Below are 13,959 nucleotides of genomic sequence, written 5' to 3'. Positions count from 1 at the left end.
ATGATTAAATCAAACACAAAGAAAAAAAAAAGAAGAATACTCAATTTTGTTGAGTTTATTATGGTGGGTTACGACACTCAAAGTCTCATCACAGAACATGAATGCTTTGGTGGATCATCTGGAAAGGAAAAATCAGGAAAATAATCTGGTTGTCATTGATGATATTCCAACTTTCAGCACCACCCACCAGACTCCGAGGCGTAGAACAAGGCAGAACACTACTGGGATGGAGATCAATACAAAAGATAGCCAGTTGAGAGAGGAAAACAACGACCTGAGGGAAGCGGCCAAGGCGATGATGCTCTTGGTTCAAAATGCTGAGGAATCTATTAAAGTTTTCAAGTAATTTGTAATGTTGGGTTTGGAGCCAACTTCTTGTTGGCTTCTTGCTGTCTTTTTCTTAGCTGCTGGTTTTTGTGCTGGTATTTGCCGCTGTTTTGTTTCGTCTCTTTAATGCTTATCTTTCGAATTGTAATAGGGTTTTGGGTCCCCTAAAACCTGTTTTTACTTAATCAAAAACATTATATATATATATATATATATATTATAATAAATAAATATAATTATATCATAAATTTTTTTAATATATGAAACAATTATATCTATAATTTATAATTATAATATGATGCTTATTTTTTAATATAATTTTTTTTTTTTTTTAAAGAATATCAATTAATTTATAATCCAAGAATTTAAATAAATTTAGATATATAAGATAGAAAATATATGGACATGTCCGTTTTGCTTGTTCGAATTGGAGATTGTTGGATCTCCATGCACAACCAAAATATTATATTCGCGGAGAAGAATATGAACCCTTTCACTTTTGAAACTTGTGTTCTCCGCCTGCAGATAACAACAATTAGAGAAACTAACGCATAACAGAACGAAAAAAGATGTTTTCTTCTGCTCCAAAAAAAATGGTTAACTGTATAATCATTCTCTTCCTATCCCTATTAATGTTATCATTTCTTTTCATATTGAAGAACTACTTGTTCAATAATTTTTACAAATGTCAAAATATCAGAGGTTCCATATCTATTCAGCCAAATGAGGAGGCAGAGATACCATGGCCTGTATTTTTATATCCTGCATCTTATGGACCTGAAAAGTACAGGTTGCGCCAAGGCAAAGCCATGGAAAATTCCTCTTGTATCTTTTTATCACATAGATCAGGTAAAATTTATATCATTTCTATTGTTAACACATTTTCTTCTTAGAATACAAGCTTTTGGATTATACTGTGTTTATTTGATCGACATTTAGAATCACATCCAGTAATTCATCATTGTTTTTTTTCAATAATTCATAAAATCAAACTATAGGCCCTTTGCATGTTGTCTATTGATCTATCCATTGTACCCCAAACTCAAGTTGTTTATCTTAGAGATGACTCGTAAAACACCCAAATAGCTCTGAATATATATTTATATATCTTTCAATCTGTTATGCCAGCCACAGATGCTCTTAAGAATATGGAACAAGGAAGAAATGTGAATGATACATCTGTGATATATTCAACAGACAGTAATGGAACCAATTCATTTGGGGGCAGTCTGAGCCTGGAAGAAAGAAAATCATTTTTTCAATATGATGGGAGCAGAGAAATATCTTGTGGGTTTCTAAGTCCTCAAGACACTGGATTCAAAGTCTCTAGTAAAGATCGCCAAGCTATGGATTCTTGCAGGGGTCTAGTTGTAGTTTCTGCCATTTTTGGAGCTTATGACAAGCTCAGGCAGCCAAGACATGTTAAGAAAATCACAGCCCAAAGTGTTTGTTTTTTCATGTTTGTAGATCAAGAAACCCTAGAATCCCTAGCCCACAATAACATAAGGCCAGATGAATTCCACAAAATTGGATTGTGGAGGGTTGTGTTGGTTACAAGCTTGCCTTACAATACTTCTGTGATGAATGGAGTCATACCAAAGCATCTGATTCACAGGATTTTCCCAAACAGTATTTATAGCATATGGGTGGATGCTAAGCTTCAATTGGTAGTTGATCCATTCATAATTTTAGATGCTCTGCTTATAAGAAAAAATGGCAGCATGGCCATTGCAAAGCATCCTTACAATATCCATACTATGGAGGAAGCTATCTTTACTGTCAGATGGCACAAATGGAATAAGCAGGCTGTGCTTCATCAAATGGAGAGCTATTGTAAAGAGGGTTTGCAGCCATGGAATCCTTCAAAGCTACCATTTGATAGTGGTATGTAATTGCATGCTTTTGCTATTTTCTTCTTTTGCTTTTGGAATTCAATGCAATTTGCATTGATATGGGTTTGTTTGTTTGTTTTGTTTCAGATGTTCCTGACACTGGATTGATACTAAGAAAGCATGAAATTGCAACAAATCTGTTTTCATGTCTGCTATTCAATGAATTGGAGGCATTCAATCCAAGAGATCAGCTTGCATTTGCTTATGTCCGAGATATGATGAGCCCAAAGCCTGTGATAAGTATGTTCGAGGTTGGTGTGTACAACTCCATTACTTCTGAATATCGTCATAATATTCTTGTGAAGAAAGAAAGCATGGTAAACAATTTAGCAGATACCCATTTGCAGGAGTCTATAATATCTTTGGGTCAAAAATCGGCCTGTCAAAATTACTTGAACACAATGTGGGATGTAAGTCCTGCACATTGATAAATATGAAAATAAATTCAAATGGTATTTTCAGCTAAAGTTATTATTGGATAAAATAAGCCACATTTGAAATATTGAGTAGTCTATTTGAATGTCAGGTTCAGTAGACAGAGGGGATCTCTTAGGTTGTTGTACACAATATACAGCAAACTTTTGAGTCCTTTTTTTTCTAAAAAAGAGATGGTATTGGGAGTATGAATGAAATTTGTGGTTTGCTTGTTTGTTTATTTGTTTGTTTGTTTTGTTTTTTTGAGTGAAGTTTTTGATTTGTTTATGTATATTTTAGGTTCTTAAATGAAATTTGTGTTTTTTTGATATGGTGAAGTTTGTGGTTTGTTTTTGTGTGTATTTTAGGTTCTTACTTTCTTGTGGTTTAGTTGTTCTTTTTTCTTTTTCTTGTTTTTTTACTATTTTGTGTATTTATTTAGGCTTAATGTTTTGGTTTCATTTTGCATTGTTCTTGTTTTATATATTATGCTCAACCATATATATATAATTTGTTTTGCTTTCCTTTCTAGTTTCATTTCTATGTGTATTTTTATTTGGCTTTTTCATCTTTTGTTCTTATTCTTTGCTCTTTTTATTTTCTTGTTCTTTCTTATTTAGTTGTTCTTCAACTTTTTTCTTCCTTGCAATCGATTGCATTGTAAAAAATATTTTTCTCCAATCTAATGGCTTGGAAAATAATATTTAGCATGTTTAAATTTTCTTATAAATTATATATATAATTAAAAAATATATATATTTTTGAAAACATTTAAATATTATATATTTTTTAAAGATATTAATCCAAGAATGTGTTATCAGGGAATAGATTCTTTATGCTTGAACACAAGAAAAAAAAATGATTCACTTCATTTTTCTCTTACTTGTTAAATATTTAAATGGTTAAATGTTTGTGGATTTAATTTTTAAAATTAAGTTGAAATATTTATAATTTTAATATAGAATTAGAATTAGATATATTATTATAATTTCATAATTATATAATTTTAAAATTTTAACATAGTAATTATTATTTTAAAATTTAAAATAATTATAGAATATAAATATTTTCATCAATTATATTATAATTATGATGTTAATTAATAATTATTTTAAATATTTAAATTAAATCATAATAGATCTAATCTTAATTATTACTAATTATTATAATTCTAAAATCAATATAGTTAAGGTTGGAGTTGGGTTTAGAAGTTAAGGAAAAAATAGAATGAGGGTTTTATTTAATGTTAAAATTAGGGGGTGTATTTAATGTTAAAACTAGGTTAAGAATTATGGCTATAGTGAAAATTAATGTTAATGTTAGAATTAGGGTTGTGGTTACAACTATAATTTGAACTAGGTTAGACATAAGATTAAAATTAATGTTAGGGTTAAACTTAGATAAAGAGTTAAGATTAGGGTAAGGATTAAAAATTAAATCAAGAGTTAAGATTAGATTGATGGTTATTGTTAAATTTAGAATTAAATTTATAGAGATTATTGTATTCTAGAATTATATAATTTTAGAGTTGGAACATATTAATTGTTATTTTAAAAACTAGAATAATTATGAAATAACTATAAATGTTTAATCAATAAAGCGCCTTCAACTTTGAATTTCAATTTGTTCTTCAACTTTGAATTTCAATTTGTTCATTATATACTACAATTTTGGGTACTCTCTAATGCATAACTACAATACATATGCCTTGAAAGTATATTATCTTGGGTACTCTCTAATGCATAACTACAATACATATGCCTTGAAAGTATATTATCTCTAGCTATTGTTGAAACATATGTCCAAATTGATATTTAATAACCAATCTATTAACTAGACAATTTTTTCATTATGCAATACTATAAAGATGGCAAACACTAGCCACTACGTGACACTTTTTTTTTTTCCAATTCTTTTTTCATTAATTTATTCTTATATTTGTATCTCTTTATAAATATAAGAATAAATAAAGAAAAAATGATTTTCATTTTTATTTTTATTTTTAATTCCCTTTTCATCTTCTTATTCTTATGTTTCGTTTTCTTTGTATTTTTAAGTACTTATTTTGTTATGGTGTTTTGGTATCTTTTTGTGTTTGATATTTTTGGTTGTGTTCTTTTGGTTATATATATTTATGTTTTTCTTTCCCTTCTCTTTTACTTATATTTTTCTTATTTGTTTGTTATCATTGTTTGTGTTTATTTAGTTCATGATCACATTTTTTTGTTTTTTGTTTTCCTTTTTTTATTCTTATATTTAAATTACAATTTTAATATAAGAATACTTCTAGTTTTAGTGTATTTGAGCTTGCTCATTTGTTGTTTTGTTGTTTTTATTTTTTAACCTTTATGTATTTTGATTTGTGCGCGCGTGTGTGTGTGTGTGTGTGTATACAATTATAATTATGGCTTTTATTTTTGTTAGTTTATGAGAGTTTTGGGCTCTTTGATTCTTTCCTTCATCCTTGGTCCTCGTGCTTATTCCCTCCTTTCCTCATTCTTTATATTGGAATCTTGGTCTGCATCTCATTATCTTTCTTTCCTTGAACTCTCTTGCATCCTGATGGTGGATCACAAAGTGTGATTTGACACGTTGATGGCTAAAAAATTGCTTACACAATAATGGAAATCTAATATCTTTGATTATTCATTTTACTACACAATAATGTACTTCTTTTAGCTCAAATCCAATGGAAGGAATAAGGGTTGATTGCATTCTTTCAACTAAGAGACAAGAAAAGTACTAAAGGATGCCCATTTTGCTAAGGCTGCCTAGGGAATTAGGCTAGCCACATTCCTTAAGAGCATCTTAGTGGGCCTTGAACTCAAACAAGACTTGATCTTTGATGGTTTCTTTATAAGTCACTCAACTTTCCTAGTAGAGAAAGAACCACTAACAAGTTAAGAGTTTTTAGCTTCCTTATCAAAATAAATATAATACATAAATAACAATAATAATTCTTAATATGTTACCTTTGTTAATTATTTATTGCAATATATAAAAAAACATTAATCTATGCAATATCTAGTTGGGGGTTTTCAAAATATTTAATATTACTTTAATAAATTAAATGCATGGGATTCAAGTACTTACCTTTGTTAATGGTGATGAAGATAAAAATCTAGATGTAATGCAAAATTTGATGACATGATATAAAAAATTAATATCCATGGTCTATGTGTTTATTAAAATTTTGTGCAAAACTATAACTAACTCTAGATTAATTTTGGACCTATTTTGTATCACATAAATCTAAATCTTGACACATACTTTCTAATCTAACATGCAATACACTTACACTCTTGAGTTCATCGCATTCTCTAGTTGATGTTAATTATTAAGGACTGACATTATTCAAAAATACCTTGGGGAGATTACAACAAGAGCTTCCTTAGGTGAATCAAAATTTTTCCTCTACATCTGTTCAAAAATTAATGATGCTACCACCTTATCCATATTGAAATTGGTGGTTGTACCTCCAATAGCCATAATAAGGTGGTCCCATGAGTCAGGAAAAGAACACAACAAAAGAAATATGCAATGATTCTCCTCCTTGATCTTATCACCAATAGAACCCAAGTGAGAAACAATCATATTGAATACATTGAGATGATCAACAATAGATCCTCCATCTTCTATCTTCTGAGAATACATCTTCTTTCTCAAAAAAATCTTGTTTACCAGTTTTAGCTTGATAAATGTCTCCAAGCTTCTTCCAAAGATCTTTCACAGTCTTCTCTTCATGGACATTCAACAAAATAGAGTATGCTAAACAGAGCCTTATAATACCCTTAGCTTTTCGATCCATCATATCCCAAACGTCCTGTGTTGTGGTCTAAGGTTTTGTTCCAGATATTGCAGCCCATAGATATGTATCCATGAGCATATCCTCCATTTTCAACTTCCAAAGTTTGAAGTTTCTACCATTAAAGTTCTCCATATCAAGTTTTGCGGATGTGCTGGTCATCTTCTCCCTACACCAAGATTTTGAAAATACTCTACAAAAGTTCTCAGTTAAACTGAGATTGTACAAATACCCCGCTACCCAAAATGAGACCAAAATTGGCTGGTCTCTGATACCAATAGAAAGGAAGCTAAGGTGTAGAAAATGCTTCCCAACACTAATCTAGTGGGGGAGATAGTGCAAATTTTATTACAAATCTTAACTTTTATAGAAATAGAAACACATTCACAAGGAATAATGAACATGCAAAAAGATATACAATAATGAACACAAGATATACTGTGGGGAAAACACTTTTAAGAGGAAAATCCCATACTCTGGACAAAAGCAAAATACTTTGTATTCTAGTAAATAGATGGTTACAATAAAATATCAACACTTAGCTTCTACACCAAGAGTCTACAACTAACAACCCACGATCTAGATTAATTTTGGTAGCATAACACTTCATATGCAAATATTAGCATAACTAATACTCTTAAGGTTATCTTATATAGAGAAATACAACTCAAGAGGAAGCTTCTAGATGAAGTTACAAGATGGGGATGTGAAAAACATTTGACCTTATTTTTCGACCATCAAAAAGCATGTAAATGACACATGTACATCTCCAAATGACCCCCCATTCAAACCTTCTAAGCTGGGAACCCAAAATTTCCTATTTTAAGGTAATAAAATGCTCTTACACATCTTACAACTGTCATAACTTATAACACTTATGGTTGTAAGAGAATCTGTCATAATTGACTATTTTTAGTTGACAACTCGTAATAACCCAACTTGGCCACCCACCTTCTCCATGAAAAGGGTATCTTGTGCCACTTCTCCAATATGTCATAGAATTTGTCATCAGATGAAACTTGTCAAGATCCTAAAAGTGGGATGCCCACCTCCACATGTGTAACATATGTGTCATATAGTCATTGCCAAGTAAGATGCCTCCAAGCTTGTGGGTCCCACTAGATGACTAGACATTTGTAGGCAATTAATATTAAAATAATAAATAAATATAACAACATCAATGTTAGGATTTGCAAAGGTTGAGACACCTTAATCCTAATATTCTTCAACTTGTCAAAGACCTTTCAAATAGCCCATAGATCAATTGTAGGGGGTTGAGAGGCCCATATAATTGGAACACTATCTGAACTTATTTGTGCTTACTAGTTTCGTCAATGCACCTGCAACATTTGTCAAAGTGTCAATATTGTCCAATTTTACCTTCCCATCCTCTACCATATGTTGAACAAAATGAAACTGAACATCAATGTGCTTTGTTCTAGCATAAAAAAGTTGGATTCTTTGCTAAGAAAATATCACGTTGACTGTCACAATAAATAGTAATCAATCCTACATCAAACCTAATATCTGAACACAACCATATAAGCCAAATGGCTTCATTACAAGCATGAGTAGCTTCCGTATACTCTTCTTTTGTTGTGGACATTTAAATGATTATAACTTACTGCTTACTGATCCAACTAATAGCACCATCATTCATAGTAAAGATATAACCACTAGTGGATATTTTGTTGTCAATGTCACCTACCCAATCTGAATCCACATATCCATGAATACTTACAAAATGCCAAGGTCTAGTAGGATAACCATGATAATACAAGGAATACTTGGAAGTACCCCTCAAATATCTGAAGACTCTCTTAACCACATCCTAATGCACCCGTTCAGTATTAGCCATATATCGACTCAGGAATCCCACTACTTAGGCAATATTTGGTCCAGTACAAACCATAACATACATGAGATTTCCAACTGCAATCGTGTATGATAAATTGGTCATGTTCACCACCACAAAAAGAGATTTTGGACAATCCTCCATTGATAACTTTTTTCTGAATGCAATAAGAACTATCATAGATCTACAAGTTGTCATGTTGAATCTGTCCAACATTGAATTCAGATACTTACTCGGGCTTAACCAAAGCTTTCTGTTATCTCTTTCTCTTATGATCTCCATTCCTAGAATGTCCCGACTGCACCTAAATCTTTCATTTCAAATTGTGCTGGCAACTAAGAGTTCAAGTTAGAAATCAAATATAAATTACCAAATAGTAACATATCATCCACATATAATGCAACAATGAGAATGTGTCCATTATCAATTCTGAAGTAAAGACAACAATCAAATTTTTACGTCGGAAATCCCAAACTCAACACATAAGTCAAAATTTTGCTATCACATCCTAGGAAACTATTTCAAACAATACAAAGACTTTTTCAAATTGAAAACTAGATTTTCTTTACCTTTCACTATGAAGTGTTTTGGCTATGATATATAAATCTCTTCCTCCAAATCACCATGAAGGAATGTTGGCTTCACATCCATTTTCTCAATTTCCTAATCATGAACTATAGCAAGTGATAACAAGAGAGAAAATCTCACCATAATCGATTCCCTCAACTTAGGAATACCCCTTCATGACCAACCGAGCATTATGATTCTTGATATTGCCATCGTGACCCAATTTATTTTTGAACACCCATTCACATCCCATGGGCTTGCGTCATTCAGGCAAAGGTACCAAATCCCAATTATTGTTCTTCTCCAAAGATACCATCTTATTGTTCATGGCTTCCATCGAATAATCTGCATCACTCATAGCCATAGCCTCTCTAACAATCCTTGGCTCGTCAGTGTTAGCAATCAAAGCAAAAATATAACTGGAATCTAACAATGAATATCCAAACCTTAAGAATATGTTTCAGGTTGCCACCTATCATGAGTAGACCTCCTCAAAGGCTGAGGTTGAGGTTCTTCATCTTCTTCAAAAAATTTAGAGCTACTTGAGCTTTCTTCATCATCAAGTCCACCAAGATCTCATAGTTCTTCTTTCTCAAGGGTAGAAGGAATTTGAACTACCTCCTTATTCTGTTTCTCCTCTTTCTCTAGTTGTAGCTCAACAATGGAAGGTTTCATCTCTTTAAAAATAACACTGAACTACTATAAAGAACCTTCTCTCTCACTGGATCCCAGAATTTGTATCCTTTTACACTGACACCATAGTCGATAAAGATACACTTCAGTGCCTTGTTCTCCATTTTAGATATTTTTTCGCTCAAAACATGAGCATAAGATTCACATCTAGATACTCTCAAATGTCTCATCGAGGGCTTCTTTCTTGATCACACCTTCATAAGTGTCTTGTCAACAAGTGGTGATGTAGGAAATCTGTTTACCAAATAGCAGGCAGTGGCTATAGCTTCAACCCAAAATTTTTTCTCAAGGCCAACACCACTAAGCATACTCCTAGCCCTCTCCATTAAAATCATATTCATCTTCTCTGCAACTCCATTCCACTGAGGGGTGTATGGAGTTTTGTTATGCCTCTCAATCCCATAGTCCTTATAGAACTTGTCGAGCATAACTCACCACCATCGTTAGCTCTCTAACACTTAATCTTTCTACTAGTCTAATTCTCAACAAGAGCCTTAAACTCCTTAAATTGACTAAATACTTTAGATTTACTTTTGAGAAATAGATAGATGTCCTTGTACTATAGTCATCAATAAATGATACAAAATACACATATTTTATAATTGAAGGAACAATAACAGGACCATAAAAATCATTATGTATCAAGTCCAATAACTCTGAAGACTTGAGAGAACTAGAGGAGAAATAATCACAATTTTGTTTACCATAAATGTAGTGTTCATAGAAACCAAAATCAAGATGACCCGGTTTTGTAGTTTGGTTATTTGATCAGTTCTTTGCAGAGTTTGGTATTTCCTCTGGCATATTTCGGTATGATCAGATCTTGAGCTGAGATTTTGGGAGATTGTTTGTGATGGTCTTGTGTATATTCATTTCAGATTGTTCATGATTTGGTGCTTGACAAGTTATATTTTCTCCGTGACAGTTGCTGTTGTTTGAGTGTTCTTGAGTTTCAGATGTTGATTGATGAAGATTTGATAAGTGGTGTTGGTACAACTGTTACTGATGATTCTAATGTGCTTGCTGGTGTTTCCTAATTGTGTCCTATTTGTTTTGATGATTCATATTGATCGTTGTGTAAGATCTTGGTGATTTTGTTGAATCGGTGATGTTCTTCGTGTTGTGCGGTTTTCTTGGTGGTGTAGCATGTTGCGCTTGATCTTGGTGTGATTTTTGATGGTGATGAGCATTTGGATATTTGGTTTAGGACCATGTTATGTCATGTACATATCATTGTAAATTGGTCTGGTGGTCAATCTTTGTATTGTGTGATGTAATCTTGTAATTATGAGTTGAGGGTTTAGCTGACCTTGTTGTTAAGGTTGATGAATTGTATAAATAGGTGATATATTCATCTATAATTTGGATGTCATGGTTGTGTCTGCATTATGAGAGAGCGGTGTATGTGTGAACAAGTGATTCATCCTTCAAAATTGTGATTGAGCAGATATTGGTGTTGTAGAGCAGACATTTGTGATTAACTAGAACTGTCATCATGCATTTAGAGATGCTATTCTTTTAGTTCGTTTCTTCTAGATTGTTGTCCAATCATTTTGTAAGTCAGTGAGACTTCCTTGTAAGGTAGTGAACCTTCCTTGAGGGTTGTAGCCTTCCGGGTTATTATATCTTGAGCTGTAAGCTCTAGGTAGTGTTCCTGAATGCTGGTGCATTCCCCATTGTAATATTTTCACATACTATTGCAGAGTATCATCTTATTGTGGGTAGGTTCCCACCGTGGTTTTTTCTCTTAACTGGGTTTTCCATGTCAAAATCTTGGTGTTGTGTGCTATGCTGTTTATCTGCTTATCTTTGTTGTTGTTGTAGTTTATCAGATTTGTATTTGTGGTTGAGTTTTTAGATTCGGTAGATAACTAATTCACCCCCCTCTCAATTTTCTCTTATTGTTGTTGCCAATAATTGGTATCAGAGCTAGATCCTTTGGAAGAAGCTCAACTGCTTGAGGAGATCCAGGATGGCAACTGGAAGTGGAAGTGTTATCTTTAAGAAGGAGAGTCTGAGATTTGATGGAAGTAACTATGCTATATGGAAGAACTAGATGGAAGTGCACTTGAGATGTCTTGGAGAAGATTACAAAGAATGCCTATTCCGTTCCTCAAAATGGACCGGTTACTCCTGATGAGATCAAGGAAGCTAAAAATAACATTAGAGCGAAGGAAGCATTGCTGATATGCCCTGACTGATTCATAAATGACTAATGTCATGGGACTTCAGATTGCAAATGAGATCCATGAGAAACTTGAAACCTTGTATGAAGGAGATAAACAAGTAAAAGTTGCTAAGTTGTAGAGTTTGAAAGGGAAGTATGAGATGTTGAGAATGGGAGAAGATGAGAACATAAATTCCTTTATGGCTAAAGTGAATGAACTTGTTCTAGGTATTAGATGTGCTCGTTGAACTCTTGAAGAAGATGAAATTGTTGCCAAGCTACTGAGATCATTGCCTCCTACTTACAAGCATAAGGTAGTTGCTATTGATGAGATCTGGAGTGTGACTACTGTGACAAGAGATATTTTGGTTGGAAAGATTGTTGAATTTGAGATGAGCGAGTTTGGTGAATCACATGGAAAGTCTGAGACAAAATTTAGAGCATTTGTATCCGGAAAGCAGAAACATGATCTTGAAGAATGCAAAATATCTAGATATGAAAGAGAGAGGAGAGAGATGGAAGAGCAAGAAAGAGAATTGGAAGAGCTTGAAGCATTGATTGCCCATAGATTGCCTAAAGGAGCTAGTAAGTATGATGGAAAATTGCTTTTGAAATGTTTCTCTTGCAATAAGGTAGGACATTTTGCTTCTAGATGCCCAGAGATAATGTTTAAGTATGATAGGCATGCCAAATTTGATAAGGATGATATAAATGATATATATGAGAAGCATGAGAAGTATGATAAGCCTTACAAGCCTAATTGGAAGTATAAGCATAATAAGAACTATTACTATGCTGGTGATGAAGGTGTTACAGATGAAGAATCAAAAGGAGATGAAGTTGTGTTTATTGCTATTTAAGAAGATGGACCAATGCCTGTTGATTCCACAAGCTGCACTATTAAGGAGAAAGCTTTGGTTGCTAAAGTTAAAGAGAAAGATGAGTGGGTGATTGACAGTGGTTGTTCACATCATATGGCTGGTGATAAAAGAAAATTTGTGAATATGGAAAGGTATGATGGTGGAATAGGAAGATTTAGACATGACAAAGCCTGTGTGATCTGTGGTAGAGGTTCTATTTCCTTTGATGGTAATTGCAACAGTGATGATATCTTGTATGTTGAAGGTTTGAAGCATAATCTCTTGAGTGTTGGACAAATGGTGGACAAAGGTTATGATTTACAATTCAAGAATGGAGTTGTTGAAAGGAAGAACATGACTGTCTTGGATGCTGCAAGGACTATGCTGATTGAAGGGAATGTTCCAAAAATCTATTGGAGAGAAGCTGTTAGAACTGCTATTTACACATTCAATCGAGGTCATATAAAAGGTGATACCGATAAGACTCCTTATGAGCTATGGTTTGGTCATGTTCCTACTGTGAGATATTTCAAAATTTTTGGTAGCAAGTGTTATATCAACAAAGATGAGGATATATGAAAGTTTGATGCAAGAAGTGATGAAGGAATTTTCTTGGGATACTCAACAAAGAGAAAATCCTATCAGTGCTACAATAAGAGACCGAGGAAGATAGTAGAAAGTGAAAATGTGAAGGTTGATGAGAACCTTGGAAAATAAATCAGAGCATGCAGATATGATGATGGTCAACATGTTGTTATAATGCCTATTCAGACTGAATAATTGAAGCAGAATGATCTGATAGAGACTGTTAATCCAGATATTGCTACTATTGGTGGAGAGGTGCATGAACCTAAAAATCAGAACAATCAGAAGACTCCAAGGTATGTAAGATTGAATCATTCTAAAAACTAGATTATTGGTGATAAAAATAAAGGTGTGATGACTAAAAGAAGGCTAGCTATTGAAGATGTATGTTTGCTTTCTAAAATTGAACCTAAAGATGTTGCTGAAGCTTAGAAAGATGAAAATTGGATGAGGGCTATGGAAGAAGAATTAGATCAGATTGAAAATAATGCGCCTAGACCTAAATATAAGAATTTTATTGGTACTAAATGGTTATTCAAGAACAAATTGAATGAAGCCGGTGAAGGTGTTAGAAATAAATCAAGACTGGTATGCAAAGGATATTCACAGAAAGAAGGAATTTATTATGAGGAGACTTTTTCTCTGGTAGCTAGACTTGAATCTGTTAGACTGTTGCTTGCATATGCTTCCTATAAAGATTTCAAGGTATATCAGATGGATGTCAAGTTTGCCTTTCTGATTGGTGATCTCGAGGAAGAAGTCTACATTGAGAAACCTGATGGATTTTCATTATT

At 32.9% G+C, this 13,959-nt stretch overlaps 1 protein-coding gene across 1 annotated transcript in view; it reads left to right on the top strand.

Annotated features, from left to right (window-relative positions):
• The window catches only part of LOC131063237 (alkaline ceramidase TOD1-like), a 48,625-nt gene that overhangs the window by 16,993 nt on the left and 17,673 nt on the right, over positions 1-13,959 (top strand). The window contains exons 2-3 of the mRNA XM_059220641.1: positions 1,456-2,211; positions 2,307-2,629. Of these exons, the coding sequence (XP_059076624.1) occupies positions 1,456-2,211; positions 2,307-2,629 (1,079 nt within the window). The remainder of the gene's footprint in view (positions 1-1,455; positions 2,212-2,306; positions 2,630-13,959) is intronic.

This window comes from Cryptomeria japonica, chromosome 5 (assembly GCF_030272615.1).
Source record: "Cryptomeria japonica chromosome 5, Sugi_1.0, whole genome shotgun sequence".
NCBI lineage: Eukaryota > Viridiplantae > Streptophyta > Pinopsida > Cupressales > Cupressaceae > Cryptomeria > Cryptomeria japonica.
The sequence above is the reverse complement of the archived record's forward strand: the minus strand, read 5'-3'. Positions and strand labels throughout refer to the sequence as shown.